General features: G+C 40.9%; 1 protein-coding gene and 1 long non-coding RNA gene across 3 annotated transcripts in view; both read right to left on the bottom strand.

Moving 5' to 3' along the window:
- The window catches only part of LOC112137822, a 20662-nt gene extending 16669 nt beyond the window's left edge, over positions 1–3993 (bottom strand). Inside the window, exon 1 of the long non-coding RNA XR_002917621.2 lies at positions 3821–3993. This is a non-coding gene — a long non-coding RNA (uncharacterized LOC112137822). The remainder of the gene's footprint in view (positions 1–3820) is intronic.
- Positions 3994–14665: 10672 nt separating this feature from the next.
- The window catches only part of pcdh12 (protocadherin 12), a 14562-nt gene continuing 11070 nt past the window's right edge, over positions 14666–18157 (bottom strand). Inside the window, exons 4-5 of one of the 2 annotated variants that reach the window (XM_024260328.2) lie at positions 16611–16775; positions 14666–16534 (exon numbers count right to left, since the gene is read on the bottom strand). In XM_024260328.2, the coding sequence (XP_024116096.1) occupies positions 16290–16534; positions 16611–16775 (410 nt within the window). In that variant the 3' untranslated portion in view covers positions 14666–16289. Of the gene's footprint in view, positions 16535–16610; positions 16776–18157 lie in introns of those variants that run through there. The other variant, XR_004948545.1, reaches the window with a different exon arrangement.

Raw genomic sequence — 18157 nt, 5'->3', positions numbered from 1 at the left:
ATGCTAATATCAGTAAATGATATTAGATCCTCCATTTGGCTTTCTTTAGAGGGGACGTTTGGGGCTTCAGGAGGTCCCACGGGCTCCTTTTGTCGTTCCTCCTTATTTTCATTCTGCTGAGTCATGCTAATATCAGTAAATGATATTAGATCCCTCATTTGGCTTTCTTTAGAGGGGACGTTGGGGGCTTCAGGAGGTCCCACGGGCTCCTCTTCTCGTTCCTCCACAAGAGAAGATTCATCTTCAAATCTTCTGTAGTGGAATCTCCTGGCGTTCTTGAGAATTCTTAAAATCTTTTTAAGAACCATTTTTGTCTCTTGTTTTTTTCAGTTTTCCGTAAAGCTGGCTTAAACTTAAAGTTAGTAGTCTCAGTAGAAACTTGAGTGTTGTCTCGTCTCACTAACATCAGCTATAAAGATTTCTCGCTGAAATTTATGACTTTGAATGAGGTCACGCAGTGAAATCAAGCATCATTTTACATCACTACAATGATGTCACAGCCCTGTGATGACATCACTTTACACTACAGTGATGTCACAGCCCTATGATGACATCACTTTACGCCAAAGTGATGTCACAGCCCTTTGATGACATCACACTGTTTAGCAATTTCTGTAAGGTCAATTTAGTCCAATAAGATAAATAAACCTGAACCTGAAATACAAAAAAAAAAAGAAACATTGGGGAGATTGTTTTTTTCAGCCAATTCATTTAGCTGCTATAGCCATACATAAACATGTAGTTTTTTTGGCCAAAATCCAAATAACTGTGTTGTTTTCTAGAACATGGTTCTTTTCAAAGCTTCTCCATCGATCTGAAGGAATCCTCTCAGAAAAAAAAATATTTTCTTCTGAGTATAACATCCATTTATCCATTCATCCATCTATCAGTCAAATTGTTTCCATTAGTGTCTAGATCATCAGTTCCTTCCAAACTCTGTGGCATTTTATCCAAACTTTCCATGTTTTCATTCTGGGAGTGAGTTGTAGAAATTGATTAAAAGATGAGAATCACACAGAACAAACAAATAAAACAAACAAACAAAATACTAGTTCTACTTGAAATTCTGAAATTGAAAATGCTACTATAAATGTGATTGTTTTGTCACTAAAATGGATATATTTTCCCTCTAGATTTTCCCTCAGAGCTCATGACTAAAGGTGAGTACTGGAAACAAGATCTAGAGCTTTGCTTTCTGGCTCAGCTCTCTTTTCACCACAACAGTCCGCCTCTCAATCTCACGCTCTAATCTTCCCTTACTCATGACCCTAAGAAACTCAAACTTGTCCACCTGGGCTGGAGCACTCCACCTACCTAAACTCCTCTTAGGGATTCCAATCTTTGGCCTCCTAACTCATCCAGCATCAAACGACTCGTGAAGAAAAAGAAAACATGAATAGAGTGATGAATTTTCTCCTGAGAACGGGTCAGAAAAATCCTCCAGAAAGCAAAACATGCAGTTTAAACTGCAGCATCATATGGATGAGATTGAAACAAACAGATGTTTGGATGGAAAGTCTGAAAACAGACGAACATGAGCAGACGAGCATACTGAAGGGAACGAGGGAATGACCGAAAAAACATAGAATAAAAACATCCCCTCTGATTTCATCTGCTGTGGACTTTTTCATATCCGAGGGAATCTGTCCATCTGTCTCAGAGCCTCTTTCATCTTCTTGCATCTCCTTTTCCATCTCTCATTATTTCCTCTGTCTCTCCGAAGCAGCGGCGGAGGCGGCAAGAGTCGGGCGACGCCTGATTAGGAGGTTAAACCGAAGGGCCGGCCTGGTGGCAAATCAATCTGCTAATAAAAAACGGGGCGACGGTTCTATCGGCGCCACCTTTGAGTCTTTGACTCCTGATGTGAGGATTTTAATGAAGGAGAAACCTGGAGCAGCTCTTCAAAATGAACAACTCGAACCTCCAGAGTTACAGAGAAGGTACATTTTAGTATGAAGAATGAATCTGCATTAAATCAGACTCCAACCCTTGCAAAGTGTTGCCATAACAACGTCTCTTTAATGGTAAATAAGAAAAACAAGCATTTTTGTTCAGAGTTTTGTTGGACGGCTTCATCTCAAGTTTTCCAGTGGTGATCACATAGCTCACAGTCAAAACTTTAACAATCCCATCAGTTTATGACAGCTGACAGTTTGACACTCGTGTTCTGCTGGCGCTCGAGCCTTTGGACGCCATGATGACTCAAAGTCAAATGAGGTGAGGATAATCGACTTGATCTTTACAATCATGAAACCTTCCACCCACTGACCAACACACATTAGCCGTAAGTGAGATATGAGCTACGATTACCAGAAAAAAGTTTGGATTTCTGCATAAATTGAAAAGAACATAAATTGTTCTGTTTATCTAAGTCACAGTATTAGAAATTCATTCGGATTAAACAAAAATCACACAAACAGAACAACTCTCAATAAAGAGCGGGAAAAGTAAGTGAACCCCTAGACCAAGTCTCTGCTTTTGGTCCAATTTTTTACCAATAAAAACAGTAAGAATCACAAAAATACACTTTATATCCGTGTGACCAATGAGCCATTTATCTACAAAATGAACCGTTCAAATATTTACAATCATTGAATTACAGCTGGTATGTTTTCCTATTTACGTCTTCTGACTGCAGCGCATACAAGCTCCTTTCAAACTAAAATACATCTGGTGTCTAATTACATTCTCCTGCTGCAGCAGAATTACTTGAATTAAAAAAGCCACAAAACCAATTTAAACATGGCGTTCACCATCACTTTGACTATATTGTGCCTTCAAACTTTTCCTTCCAAATATAAACATGATCATGTTGATGAAAAATCAAGTTTTTAAGTAAAATGTATACATGTAGTACTGTACTGTAGTACTTTAGAATTTTGCATCTCAAAAGTAATAAAACACTGCTGTGCAGTAGACAAGAATATGCTTTACGTTTACTCTAAATATAAACTGCCACAAGACTCAATAGACTAAAACAAACAATAAATCCACATAAACATTGTTTACATAAGTTATTTGCATTTTTCTCTTTAAAAGTGGGCTCCGCCTACTTTTTTTGAGGCGTCTGGTCAGTTTATAACCTGAAAAAGGGGTTATCAAGAATATGTTAAAAGCTATCAGAGCAAAAATGGTTATTCTGATCAATGGAATGACTGAGTACCACTTGTTTATTTCTCTATAGAAGTCTCTTTTTTATTTGGCTTCTTGGAGCCACCACCAGGTGCTTCCTGTTTATAACACTAGGGGCAGGAACCACTCAGTCCAGTCAATGACCATAACCTTGAGTTGAATTGTAATATGATGTGTTGGTTTTAGCTGAACTTCCCTATAAAACCATCACTCCAGTTTGGATTTTTCTGTCCTAAAGAAGAATGGCCTCAAAAGAGAAGACCAGCAGTCGTGAATTGTAGACCTGTGGGAAACTGGGAAAGTATCTCTAAAAGCCTTAATGTGTGTGTCCACGGTGAGATTAAATATCTACGACTGGAGGAAGTTTCGTTCTCTCGCTGCTCTCCCTGGTCGCCCTGAAAGATGAGTGCAGGAGCACAGCAGAGAATGATCAATGAGGTGAAGAAGAACCTCAGAGTTTCAGCTAAAGACTTCCAGGAACCCTTTGCCACATCCTAACATTTGTGAAGAACAATCTACAGTAAGAAAAACCTTAAACAAGAATGGAACTTGTGGGTGGAAACCACTGCTTTCTAAAAACCATTGGAGCACATTGGAGAACTTTCAATGTTTGTCCCACCATCAAATCCCACTGGACACAGAAGCTAAAGCATCAATTATTTAACGGCGGCAGATATCAAAGCTATACCTCATCGCTCAGATCACACAGGAGCCTGGGGAGCCGCCGTGCTATCAAACCTGATGGATGTTGTTCGATGGATTGTGGCAATAAATTAAGTTGAGCCTCAAAAGCCTTTGAAGAGACGCTTTACTTTTATAGATAATTCCTCCTCTGCCAGAATGAATCCATCGAGTGTTAAGAGGAAGTCAAATCAGTGAGAACGCCGCTGTTTGTGACAGTTTGAATGTGCGGCTAATTCCTGTGGGGTTACGGTTGCTAATGGATACCAGTCGTTCCTGGTTACTCACACTGTAGTGGGTTAGATTTAACCAAAACCAATCATATTCTGATGATTACGGATGATTTGATCAATTGAATCAAGAGTTTTAAAATCTGACCAGAGAAAACAAAAATATAATTCATCTAAAAAGTCTCCAAACTCAAGGAGATGCACCGAGAATCCAGGAAACAAATACTTAATGTTTTTACAGGAGAATATGTTGTAGAATCTCTTTCCACCAATGAATGGTCTGAATGTGAGGATCTGTGATCTCCAGACTTCAAACAATCGGTTGATCCTCGTTTGACTCCAGTGTTCACTGAAGTCTCTCTGAAATAAGCAAAGAAGCTTTTTATAAATAAAATTCTCAATAAAAACGAAGGAATAACCTTTGTTTGTTGATGCATATTTTTTTCTTTGGTCTAATTATATGTGTGGATTTCTTCTTAAACTTGTGAAGGTGTTATCATTATTGTGACACCTGCTTTAGTCCTGAAATATCCTCATTAATTAGGCTTGTTTGGTGAGAAGTGAAGCCGCATCACCTGGTTGGAGCTCGCACATGAAGATGCAGCTGCTGGTCTTCCTGACAGAGACGGAGCTAATTATTTAAATGGAAATGGATCCATTTACAGAAGTGATCAGGAAGAAAGTGCATCGTTTCTTTAATTATACATGGACATTCTACAAACCTACACTGATCTTAACGAAGGGTCATTTTTGATTTGGATTTAATGAAAAAGAGACAGTTTTTACCCAGAATCCCTGAAGAGGTTTGAACAAACGATAGAAATGAAACAAAAATGTAATTTAACCCTTTAACACTGGAGCTCTAGTGTTTGTTCTTTGATTTATTGTAACTTTAAGTCCATTAACACAATAATTCCAGTAGATTCTGAAGGGGTAAAGCGCCGGTTTCCGCTTTACTCCTTCAGAATCTACTGGAATTATAGTGTTAACAGTTGAAAAGTTAGAGTATGTTAAAGATTTTGTGTTTGAGTTTGTATGTCTAATTAATGTGCAGAAAATGTTTTTTTTTTTATTGATTTTGACAAGTTAAAGTAGAATTCAAAGTGATGTCTTGCTCTGTGAATTCATCTGCATGAACACAAACGTCTGAAGTTAAAAAGGTTTGTAACATATAAACAATATTTTCAATATTTACTGTTAGACACAATTTTAGGAGCAGTTTGCTAGTTTCATGAGTACTTCCGGCTTTTCCGTTAAATGAAGAGAACAGTGTCATCTGCATACTTGTTCAATAAATGAATGAATTCATTTTTTTTCGAAGTTGCAAAACGTTTAACCAATGCAGGTCCTTCATGTTTGGTTCTACGGATGTGATAGGATGCTTCCTATTGTTGGTTATAGAAGAAGATGAGGAGGTCCTGATGAAGAGGAGCAGACCTCAGTTGTCAGAGGGAGTTAATCAGAACATGGGGATCATCAGAATCTTGAAGCTTAACCCCTTGGTCCTCTTCTCCCATCAGTCTGGATTTACATCTTTGTTTCCTGATGTCAAATATTGTTTCTTTTGTGAAGATCACTGTTAAAAATACTGAGCAGAAATGGTCCTTAAACGGAGCCCTGAAGTACATCGTGAAATGTTGATTATTTTGTGTTATTTATTCTTTTTCTATTTTATATATTTAGCTATATTCAGTCTATTTTACTTTATTTAGTTATTTTACTCCATTTGTGGTGCTGTACAGACGCTGGTACCTGAGTTTCCCTGAGGATTTCCAAAGGAATTAATGAAGTCTTTTCTATTCTATTCTACATTTGACCCTCAAACTGCTTCCTATCACTCTAATGGGATTTAATCCAAGCTAATTTTATTATTTAAAAAACAAAACTCAATAATTTACTAATAAACACATGATGATTAACAGCATCAAGTCCCAAAAACATCTCCTTAAAATGGGATTTATACATAAGCTGTTTCTTCCAGAAAACAAAAAGATTAAACAAACTGTATTGGAAAACGGTTTGTAATTATTCAGTCGGTCCAGTTCTGATCAAATGTTTTTAGTGAAACCAGAGGAGCAGATAAACTGAGCAAATGCAGAAATCCTGCAGACTATTTTCCTTGCTTGACGAGAAAAGCATCGGCTTGTTTTTTATCTCTGAGTGTCCTGAGGAGCTGAAAGGCTACGAGTAACTGCGATCTGAAGGGATGGTTTAAAATGATCACAGGAGAAAGCCGAGGATGAAGCCGCGGCTCTCAGACATGAACCGGGGAGATAAAGCGCCATCGCCAGCTGCAGTTTAGGCTCTAATAAATGTTTGGTGAGGAGTAAATTGCCTGCTGGCCGCTGGCGTTTGACCACAGTGGGCCGTGTCTCTGAGCTCTCCGGCCTCTGAACCCACATCTGAAAAAGCTTCTGCTGGGTTCTTTTTCTGCTGCTGAGGCCGAGAGAGCAAACAAACATTTATGTGGCTCCGGAACAGAGAGGAGGAACATCCATGCTAATTCCACCGACTCTCCTGCTGCCTCCACTTGACCTTTGATGCAGTTGGACTGCCGCCGTTTTATCAGCTTCCTGGAGTCTGAAAGGATGGAGCTCTGAGTCTCCTGAAGAGGTCGGGTTTTCAGGGGAAACACGTTTTTCTGCTCCTCAAACTGAACTGAAATCTGAAAAACTGTTTAGGTCTAAACCGTCGTTAAGCTTTAATCACAACTTTGTTTATGTTATGTTTTATCTGCAATGTACTTTTTAGTACACAATCTACATGTTTTATGTATTTGTTTTTCTGCACAGAGTGAGAGAGTGTCAGCTTTTACTTCCATTATACATGTGGACAGTAATTATAATGTGCTCTATTCTAATCTAGTCTACCTGTTCTTACGGTTTCAGACCGACTCTTTACTCACTGAGTAGGACTGTCTGGTTTAGGATGGTCCATGCTAATCAGGTGAGTGTTTCCGTTCTAAGTGGACTGTCGAGCTAACAACAACGATGGAGGTCGTCCGACAGCTCATTCGGTTTTTGGTTCTTCGTAAATATGAAGCTTAATGACGGGTTTCAACAGTAGCACCTCCTCCAACCGGTCCGTTCCATTTTTCTATGGACCTACATCAAACGGGCCCTAAATTGGTTATAATAGAATCTCCCAAAATCCCGGACCGCTAAGTGGAAACGAGGCATCAGTGAACCGTAGAGAGTAAGTATTCTCTTTTTTCCTACAGGCGTGCTGCGGGCGACAGGTCGTAGTGAACACCTCTACAACATGTAAGGGGACGTACGTGAAACGCAGGCGTATCATGTGGATTTTCATTTGTTCAACCCCCAAATCCTTCAGACTGAATCAGGATCCTGTTAGTGCAAGAGGCCGCAGACGACAACGTGACCCCAAGATGGCACCAGAGCATCATTAGGCAAAAGTCCTCAACCAAAGTTCAAATGAAGCTCAACACTCTTCCTTAGAAAAACACCAGAGTCGGGTTACGGTTACAGTGAGGAATATTCTAGGATAGATATGCAAATTCATCTTCCGGCTAATGATGAGTTTAATGTTGTGTTTGGACGCCATCTTTCCTGCAACCAGCTCCCTCTGTGTTAGTGCTGTTCACGTGGTACGTGCACGCTCCCGACTGCATCCTGTCAGAAAATGAGACAGAGAATAGTTTGTGTGGACGTTCTATAGGCAATCGCGTATCACATGCACATCCCGTTAATGCAGCTTTTGTGTAAGGAGTCAGTCCTCACACCTTACTATCGGCTAGAGTGTGGTATTAGGACACCCGACATCATAAGTGCGTGTAACTCCCATTATCCTTATGAATACTTCACCATATACTTCACATGCGTGACAATGGTACGTTCCATTTTCATAACGTCCATGAGGTGGTGGTACGAGCCTCAAGGGAACTGCAGACACACCTGTGCTCACCTTAAGACCGGACAACCCAAAGACCCGTATCAGCCCCCCATACGGGTGCATGTGACTAAAGCTTTAGTTCTTTGAAGTTTCTGGAGCGGATCCTCCTGTAAGACTTATGATTCCCTTTAATGTTTCTGTAGTGATGAACCTGAAACAAACTCCTGCTCCTCAAATGAATACATGAATCTGGTTTAGAGGTTCCTGGTTAAACTACGGCTCAGGGAGAACGTCACTTTTGTTGGACTTTGAGAATCGAGATTTTCTAACCAAAGAGACTTCATCTACAGTATTCAATCCTTTTGTTTTTAACTCCAGTATGATGTTAAACTTTTTCTAAACGTCCTCAGTGACGTCAAAGTCAAGTCTTTCATTGAAAATCCATTTATTGTTTGTTTTTTAGCACATTGTGATCAATCTTTGTGGCGTCATAAACATCTGACGTCTCTGCATGAAGATCAGACTCAAGGTTCACAGAGCTTTCAGCTTCACGTTTCACGTTGAACTTCAGGGAACAAAAGAGCAAAATCTTCAATTTAAAACCACAAAACGATGAAGCCATGAGTGGGAGGACTTCACCAGCTGGATCGGAGCTTTATGGCGCCTCTGTGGGAGAAAAGGCGCCGTCACCACTAATGTTTTTGAATGAAAAGTGGAGAGTAAGTGCCTCTGAAGATGGATGGAGGGTGTAGGGAAGATAAATCCTCCAGCTGCAGGCGCCGATCGCAGCTCATCTCTCTGCAGATGTTCACATAAATAGAAGCTCCGCCAGCTTCCACGCCGTTCCAGACCGCCACCCGTCTGTCTGCTCACAGCGACACAGCTCGCCTGTTTGGTTTGATGAAATGTGAGGCTTCGGTCAGAACCGAACACCTGGTTGGGTCGTGAGCTTCAGAAGCGTTTCAGTAAACTGCATCAGCATCTTCAGCTTCAGACGTTAAAACTTTGTCCCGTCCTGTTCAGTGCATGCCGTTACCGTGGGAACCTCAGTAAACAGCCCTGCTGTTGTCGTGGGGGGGCTGACAGGAACATCTGAGAAGATGGTGTTAATAAATTACTGCTTATGTGCAGTTTGGTCAGGAGTTTCTGCGGCGCATTCGCAGGCGGCTGCTGCCCTCTAGTGCCCCCCGCCGGCATTACACCTCCCTCCAAACGACGGACACTCAGGAAATGTGCAGCAGCAGCGTCTGCAGAGCTCATTTAACAGTCAGCATTAACCCAACAGCTTTATTTATGGATCCATCCGGGCCAGTCCTCTGTTCAGGATTTGATTCACAGAGCCTGGCAGCAGGCCAGCCGCTTTTCCGCTCAAATCCTCGGACGTTTCAGGGCCAGCAGAGGTAATGAATCAGAAATGTGTTCTGTGATTATCATAATGCACCTTTTAGTGACTCTTTTCCATTTTTACGCTCCGGCTCAGCCTTTTCATGTTGTGTTTTAAGCCTTAATTAAATACTGGAGCCACCATGATAATAGGAAATCTTTAACAGCATCAGAGAGCCACAAAAACACGACGGGAGTCGGAGTCACGAAGCTCCGAGTCCCCATCACCGAGCTGGAGGGGGGCGGGTCAGCAACGGGAAGATATACAGCAACGCCACATTAGTCATGCTGTCCCCCCTCCCAAGAATATTTATGAGAAAAATACAATAAATGTTTTCTCCTGCAGCGACATGAGCAGTGAATTAACAGCAGAGTGGAGAAAAACAGCCTCTTCTGTTTAGGGCTCACCAGAATAATCGATGAGAGCTCAGGAAACGGAGAAATGAACCTCCATCCTGCTGTATGTTCTGCTCAGGTCGGTTCTATCACCATGTTCGCTCACAGAATCATGATGTGAGTCCAGTTTCCTCTTGTGTTTCTGCTCAAACTTCATCGCGTCTTTCTGTATCACTTCATCTGGAAATGTGGGAAAATTATCTGAATAATTAAATATTAAAACACATGAAAATATGGAATAAACAAACATGCTAATTTAGATGGTAAAGAAACCAAAACACAGAAGTGTTGTGAAGATTTTGACTCTAAAAACTTAAAAAGTTGGTTTGTTTTTTCCTTAAACTCTGAGGTTAAAAAATGATTTTTTCTGGATTATTTAACTCAAGAAAAATTAGGAGGGAAGGCATTCAAATCCAACGCAGGAGTTCACATTTATAGAAGGTCCTAAATGAGATCTTTTTTTATTAATTCCAGATGCTTTTCCATCATAAGAACTTTTCAACCGTCGACATAAACCTCATTTGGATTCATTACACGGAGACAAAGATGACATTGTTACATTTATGTTAATGTACATCTTCAGATAAAATAACTTCACAATTTTCCACAGTTTTGTGGTTAAATAAAACTTTTGTCCTCTGAGTTTTTTAAATCTCTTTTGCTGTAAACTGTGTTAATCGTAACCTTCCACCAACGACTCACTGGAGCTTTCTTTACTGACTGGAGCTTTTTGTTCTTCTCCTTGGTGAGGTTTTTTTCTGCTGGAATCAAACCTTCAAACCAGCAGCGATCTGCCGTTAAAAGTGCATCGAGGTCGGCCGCTCAGAGCGACTGAAGGATGGAGAGAAGGTATTTTTTATTGCATAAAGAGAGGAATGTAGTTCAGCACATCGCCTCCCATCTGAGTTCCTGTTCCTTCGGGGGTTCTTATGTCCTGCTGCTGTGGTGATCAAACTCCAGACTCCACTCTGAAGGAGGAGGAGAAGGTCAGAAACTAAACCTTTGTAGCAGCAGTTTGACTTGGTCAGTCCTTTGTTTGGACATGGATCCACCTTCTGTTTGGATCAGAACAAGCCCAGCTGACAGGATGCAGACAGGATGGTTTGGGTTGTCTTGTGGTGGATGAACCGCGGCGGAGATGATACCGCTGTTTCAGTGACCTTGACCTCTGATCCCGGCCTGTGTTTCGCATACGGTGTCTGTATAGCGTGTAAATCTGGTGAATCTTGTTCCAGACTTTTTTTTCACGCTCTATTCCGATATAAAAGACTTGGTGTCATATAACTCCAGACGGATACAAACCACAATTATTTATTTCTCCTTCATGATCAATTTTCCGACAGTTTCACTTCCAAAAACGGAAAGGAACGCCGTCCTCTCGTCACTACCAAATCGGAGACCCTGATTGGTCAAAGTTCAACCTGGTTTAACTTTTAGAATGTGTTCAATGAAATAGATTCATGTTTTTACTTAGAGCCTGAAACCGCTCTCGAAAACACACATAGAGACGTGTTTGTGTTGAACGCCAAGCCTGAAACACGCATTTAATCCACGTTTACTTTTACTTCCCATTGGAAGTGGTGGCTTCAACGCGCGTCGGCGCCTTTAAAATTGGCGTTCTTTTAGCCGAATCTGCTTCAGAGTCCATTAGAAATACAGTAGACGGTAAGTCTGCAGTTCTGCTGCTCGCCATCATTGACGGGAGCAGGACAAAGAGACACCTGTCGCTCCTTCACCTGTCGCTCCCTCACCTGTCGCTCCTTCACCTGTCGCTCCTTCACCTGTCGCTCCTTCACCTGTCGCTCCTTCAGCGCTCCTCTGCACGTCTTCCCCGTCTCGACCTGTTGCAGCAGTTTCTTCTCCAGCAGGTCACTCCGCTTCTCCTCTGAAGGATCTTCTCCTCGTAATACTGCACTTTACGAATAAAAGTTCAGGGCTGCTTTTAATTGAGTTTTTATTGGATTTTTCTCTCACATTCAGTAACTCTCTTAGCAGCAAACAATGTATGAACTTGGAAGATTTATTTGCTGCCACAGAGCTGCTGCTGCTGCCTGCTCGCGCTCCGGCTGGAGGAGGAGAAAAGTGTTGTTTTTGCTCTTTTTCTTTAGTGAACAGTAAATCTAAACGGCAGCAGTTTGCCTTTTAAATGAATATTTTCCCTAAAGGCTTCAAAAGCTTATTGCGCTTTTCTGGAAGTTGAGATAAACTCCTGCAGACTCAGCAGAAACCCAGAGGAAAGAAGGAAGGAACATTATTTAAGATGAACTTTGACTCTCAGCCATGCAGAGGTTTTGTGGGGGGGGGGTATTGGAAAGGTAAGAACAGGACATGACTGAGCTCCTCAGGTGATGATCATCTGCAGGTCGGCTCTGACAGGTGAACCGGGACACACCTGACCTGCTCTGGTTCTATCCAGAATGTCCGTGTGGACTTAAACCACCAACATCTGGATTTCCTGTTCAATGTTTGGATCAGATCTCTCAGAACTGACTTCATTAGTTTTTTCTAACACAGTAGATGTCAGTTATCGTAGCTCCGTGTTAGCTTAGAGGCTGAGGAGACACTGAGGTCCTTCAGAGTTTACAGGACTTGAAGAGTTGTTGTAAGATCTGCCCTCTTCTATGGAGGAACTGCTGTGGGGAGGACAGTAGAGCTGATGAGCTCTACATCTACTGAGCTAATGGTTACAAGATCATTTCCCTTTGTGGGATCAATAAAGTTTTATCCTGTTCTATTTCTTGTAGAAATGACCAATGAAAATCCTGTTTTAGAGTTTTTATCATGTCTGTGTGTCATTTTTCTTCTGAAAGAGAACAAAAGTAATAAGAACTAATTTCCGATTATTTCTCCTTATAAATCAATCAAACTGTCTTGGACAGACTCTGTTTGAATGAATGATCTTCTTTCCATCAACAGCTCTGCTGCACATGCACTAAACCCTCATCTGTTCCTAGTGTCTAGTTCAGGTTCTGGAGAAGAGAAGATGGTATCTTCACATTGACTGCAGTCAAATGAGCCGCCGTTCACATTTCTGTGGTCAAATCAGCATCACTGGATTTTTGGTGTGAGTTTCATCCAATACTTACGGTAGCAGGACTGAGAACGCTGGAAAATCTCCACCAGACTCCACGGAGCTTCTTGATGTGACCACGGAAATGTGAACGGCGGCTCATCTGGGGCGGAGCACCAAAAGCCACGCCCCCTCAGAGATTTTGGAAACTGGGCCTTCAGAACAACATGAAAAATTACTTTTTAGGACATTTAGATTGTGGGATTTTGGTTAAAAGCTTCATAATCATTAAGACATTACTGGGAACGTTTTATTTAAATAAAAAATGGTCATTGGGGGCTTTAACTGACCTGAGCAGTACAGTCTGATTCTGCATCAGCAGACCTGACCTTCCCTGGAGGTCGTCATCATCATGCAAAAACATGAACAGAAGAAGAATTTACATATTTATGAAGCACTTTTTACAGATGAAATCACAAAGTGTTTTAAAATGTGAAAATAAAATGCAGCCGCCTCCACGGTGGAGACTTAAAATGAACTGAAGAGAGAAATTTCTACTGTACTTTTACTACAGTACAACTTAAATGTTGAGGTTTACTTTACTACAGTAAAAAAGACTCTTTATGGTGTAGATTGTAGATGTTTTGGTTTTAAGAATTTTTTATGTTCATGTCACCAAAACAAAGATTGTGTCTGAGTAGAGATGCTCCACACCGTCCTGAATCCTGTATCCATATTGGTTTTTTTATTTCTACAGTTTATATAGTATTTCTAGTATTTTTCTTAAACCCGAGGAGCATTACATTACATTGCGAAATTTTTAATGCTTAAATATTTACATTTCTAAAAAAGTATATATTTTTTTTCACTTAAAAAACCTACTGCAATGCAGTTTTATCCCCTAACCAGTAGAGGGCGCTCAGGTCAAGGAAACAGAACAGCAAACATGAAATCAGTGGTTTATAATAAAGAATAAAATAACATGTTTCTACGGTAATAATTTACAGATTCTAATAAATAATATATAATTGTGACAAAAATGCATATTTTAATAATTTTACATGATTTTAGACTCCCAAAGATGTTAATCCAATAGGATTATGTTCACATCTTTGCTTTATCTTTACTTTATAATGTAATCGTTGTTTTACAGCTTTGATGTTTTTTTGTTTTTGTTTGTTTATTTTGTTTTTGTTTATGTGTGTTAAATAATAACACAGACTGAGTCATTACACTTTTTTCCCAAAAAATATGTAAAAGTTGAGAAAATACATAAAAAGAACTGCATAAATAATGTCAAAAATGTTTTATCTTCTTCAGCTAAAATATATAAATAACTTTTTTTAATTTTTACGTTGCATTTGTTAACAAATGTGACATTTAGATGTTTATGTCTAATTGATCACAATAAATGACGCACATTGGATCCAGAGAAAAGTATGTAAATGAGGTTAAACTTTTATGTGATATTTAAGAGCGCCACCTGCTGGTTTTATAGAAATGGGCTGTAAAAAGTTCATGAGAATTTTTTTTTTTATAGTTTTTGTTCTTACAGTCAGAGAATCAAAAGGTTTCTCTTCCATGGGGAGCTGGTCTGTCGATATTTAACCATTTAATAAATTATTGTGATTTTGAAAAATGTTCTCCTCTGAGCTAAACTCCACTGTATTTCCTTCAGTTTTGTGAATCAATCGGCTGTTTGAACCAATTACTTTCTTTGGACAGAACTTAAAAATATAATTAAAATGTAAACATCAACATTTAAAGATCAACATTGGTTTCATGAATTGGGTCAAAACTATCGACATTCCATCATCCCGTCGCTGCAGGACGTCTGATCATCGTGTGAAATCTTAAGTTCTGTTTGGATTTTCTAGTTTAGGTTTCTGAGCTGATTGTAGCTTCAAACGGATCTCTGATTAACCAACCATTAAAGAAGAACACATAACTGCATTTTGAAAGAAAAAGATTTTTCAATCAATAACAGTTCACAAAAGATACATATTTTATTGAAAATATTACAAAATAACTCAAAAATGTTTTTGACAAACTGTACAAAGTGCTGCTTGTAACAGAAAATAACAGCTTTGACTTTGGGAACTTAGAGATGTTTCAAAGCAAAAACTTACAAAGAACTGAAGAGTTCTTCACATTCAAGATGTTTACTGATCAACAGAAATAGAATTTCTTCAGCCGATTTAGGACTTTGGGAATCAGAGTTTTGGTTCACAGACGGATTTTTGCAGCTTTAATATTGTCCTTAAAATGTTGCTGAACTCAAAAACACTGAAACAGACTAAGGATGCACCGGTTAATTCCATCAAACGTATGAAGATACATTTCATTCTGTCAAAGTTACTCTAAAAGTTTTCATGTCTGACATTAAAACTGAAGACAGAAACATGGAGAAACATGGACTTCAAAAGGAGAACATCTGGTTTCCTGGGAGATCTTTGTCTACATGGACTCTTGAATACTTTTCAGGTTAACCTTTTTTATGAAATGATCTTATTATTGTACAGCATTAACTTTTGATATTGAGTCTTTGGTTTCTACAGCGCCTCTCCAGCTTCTGGTCCTTGTATCTGAGTGACACCTGGTGGCATAAACTCCAAACTAATTTAATCACCTAAAATGTATCGCGCCCTGAACACGAGTGTAAGAACAAACAAAACTAGTAAAGGATGGGAAACCTCCACGCTCCGACTATCATCTCAGACTCTCAGATCCCGTTGCCATGGCAACCATCCAAAACCATGAAAACCTTCGAGTAAACATCATCACGTCAACAAATGGACTAAAGCTTTCTTCACAACATGACTTTTCACCTTCACAAGGAACCAAATCAAACTTCTCCAAATCTTTCACAAACAAACCTGCAGATCTGTCGTTCCTCCAGCTCAATCTGGACACGAGTCAACACAAACCTTCAGCAGAAGAACAGACTTTAACTCTCATATGTATAATGTACTGACTTATGAACTCATAACACAAACGGAACGACTAACCTGAGTAAATGAGGACAAACAAAGATTGTTCTTTAAGAAAAAAGAAAAATTCACTTTGACAAAGACATCTATAAAGGTATTCTTCAGTCCCAGACGAATACAATATGCCAGACGTGTGAAGGCTCCGCCCTCAAGGAGGCTCCACCCTTACAGAGGCCCCGCCCTCATGAAGGCTAACCGTAGCTTCAGCGCCTGCAGAAAATCACCTGAACTTTAACAGGAAACTAAAACAAACGAGTCGCTCGTCTTGGTCCGGCCCACCAAACATAGACTAGACAAAGTGGGAGGAGCCAGAGTCTGGTGGAGTTCTGTAGGTACAGTGTCTACTTTGAACAGTGCAGTTATACAAACAACTTCTTTACATTTCTCACGGAGTGGATGCTGGATCTCATCTCTGGGATCATTGAGTCCGTTCTCCGGGTCAAAGACGTTCCCATCATGAATCCACTCAAACTACAGTTGATCTACAACTGGAGGAGAGTCCAGTTTCTTCATCAGAATCGCTGTTTTCATTATTGCTGAATGAAGTTGCTGCTGTCGGAGTCTCAGGTGTGATGGACACGCCCCCTCCCCGTCAGGTGAAATGTGTTCAGTCTCTCAGTTGTGTGGAAGTGGTTTGTGGGGGGGTCGTGAACGCGTGGCCCCGTCTGCCCGCCTGTCGCCTGCAGCCGCCGCTGCATCCAGGCCCACCGAGCGGCGGTACGCCGCCGACAGCCGGTACAGCACGTCAGGCCGGGGGCCGGGGTGGGCGTCGGCCTTCTGGGTCATCAGCATCTCAAACAGTGTGCTGACCTCGGACAGAAGAGCTCCGCCCAGTGGGCCGTCCTTCTCTGGAGTCTTTCCTGAAGTGAAGATGAAAAGTTTTTTTTACGAAAAGAAGGAAATATGGTCAACAACAAAAGCAGAATGATGTCTCACCAAAGGTGGAGAAAGAGGAGGAGGAGCTGAGGGCCCCCCGGGGCGGGTTCTCAGTTTCAGAGGATGGAGGTTCATCAGGAACAAACACGTTGTCATGGTAATCTGCTGTGAGGGGGACGGAGAGCCGGGCCATCCAGGAGGGGTCGCTGTCCGAGAAAACGTCGTCTGCAGACAAACAGACGGACGTTTACGAACTCTGACGGAGCACAACTGTGACGGTGGTTTCAGAGCAGAAACCAGTAAAAATTGGTAAATACACGGAATTTGTAAAGGTTGACTTCATCTCCCAGAATGCTTTGAGGTTGAAACATCTTGGGACCATTCTATTCTCTAAATGTCGACATTCTCCGTGTTTGTTTTAAAATCTCCTGTTTGAATCCCCTGTCATTTGGATCCTGTTGATCACATGACCTCTGCTGGAATGTTCTCCCCTCATTCCTGAGCTCTCGTTGGGAACCGGGCCGGAAAAGACGGAAAGGAGAGAGCGGTTTGTCAGGAAGCTGTTGACAGGCTTTTCCTGCCGTCGTCGGACCGCTGTGCGCGCGGCGACCATCACGTTCACGCCAATTGATCTCCTGACCTCGCTCCGCCTGCGGTGTTGGAGGCAGACGTGGAGATCAGGGCTGGACTGACCATCAGACAGAGGTAGATTGTCCCCAACAAACAGGTTTGGACACGTTCTCTAAATTTGGATGCAGGAAAATATCCATGAGGTCGACCGACAGATCTGTCAAGTTTGGGAGATTTTTAGAAACTTAATCAATATTTGACTCGCTGTCATTTTTTAAGCTAACAAATACTTAATATGTAAAGTATTAAGGTAATATAGGTGATTTTTATACCTCCACTTTATATTCCTGATTTTTAATCACACACTTGCAGTTCTTAAAATGACCACTGGAGGCAGAAGGGAGCCGTTTCATTCTGCTGTTAAAAGTCTGATTTCACAAAAAAAGAAACATGTTTATTGTCCATTTTCAGGAAACCTTTTCTTTGTTGTTCTTCGGTTGTGATGGACTGGAGAACAAAACAAATCTAACAACCTGAGTCGTTTTCGGGGACATAGTTTTATGCAGAGCGGCTCATTAGAAATTTACCTCTGAGTTGTTGGTGTGACTGTTGGTGAGGAGCAACCGCACTCCCCTTTCCCCTCCATGTTGCTGAGAGCTCGCAGCTAGCAGGAGTTAGCATTAGCAGTGCAACAAAAATGGCAGCAAAATCTGAGCTATCCAGCCGTCCAGTTCTGATCCAGATTCCAGGTCAGACGAGGAAAACAAAGACGTTCATGGATCTGTTTGTGGATGCATCAGAATGGGGCAGAGCAGGGAGCTTGTGGCCCCGCCCATTATATTTTCTACGTCATAAATAAGATCATTTTCAAACAATATTTTTTCATCTGCTCCTAAATCATGATTTGAATAAAGAAATACTCATAAACGTGATTATAATCAGAATTTTCTTTGTCCTCCATCATCAGAAATCTTCTCTTCCTTTGGGCTTTTCCCTTCAGGGGTCGCCACAGCGAATCAGTTTCCTCCATCTAAGCC

The sequence above is a fragment of the Oryzias melastigma genome, linkage group LG10 (assembly GCF_002922805.2).
Source record: "Oryzias melastigma strain HK-1 linkage group LG10, ASM292280v2, whole genome shotgun sequence".
Taxonomy (NCBI): domain Eukaryota; kingdom Metazoa; phylum Chordata; class Actinopteri; order Beloniformes; family Adrianichthyidae; genus Oryzias; species Oryzias melastigma.
The sequence above is the reverse complement of the archived record's forward strand: the minus strand, read 5'-3'. Positions and strand labels throughout refer to the sequence as shown.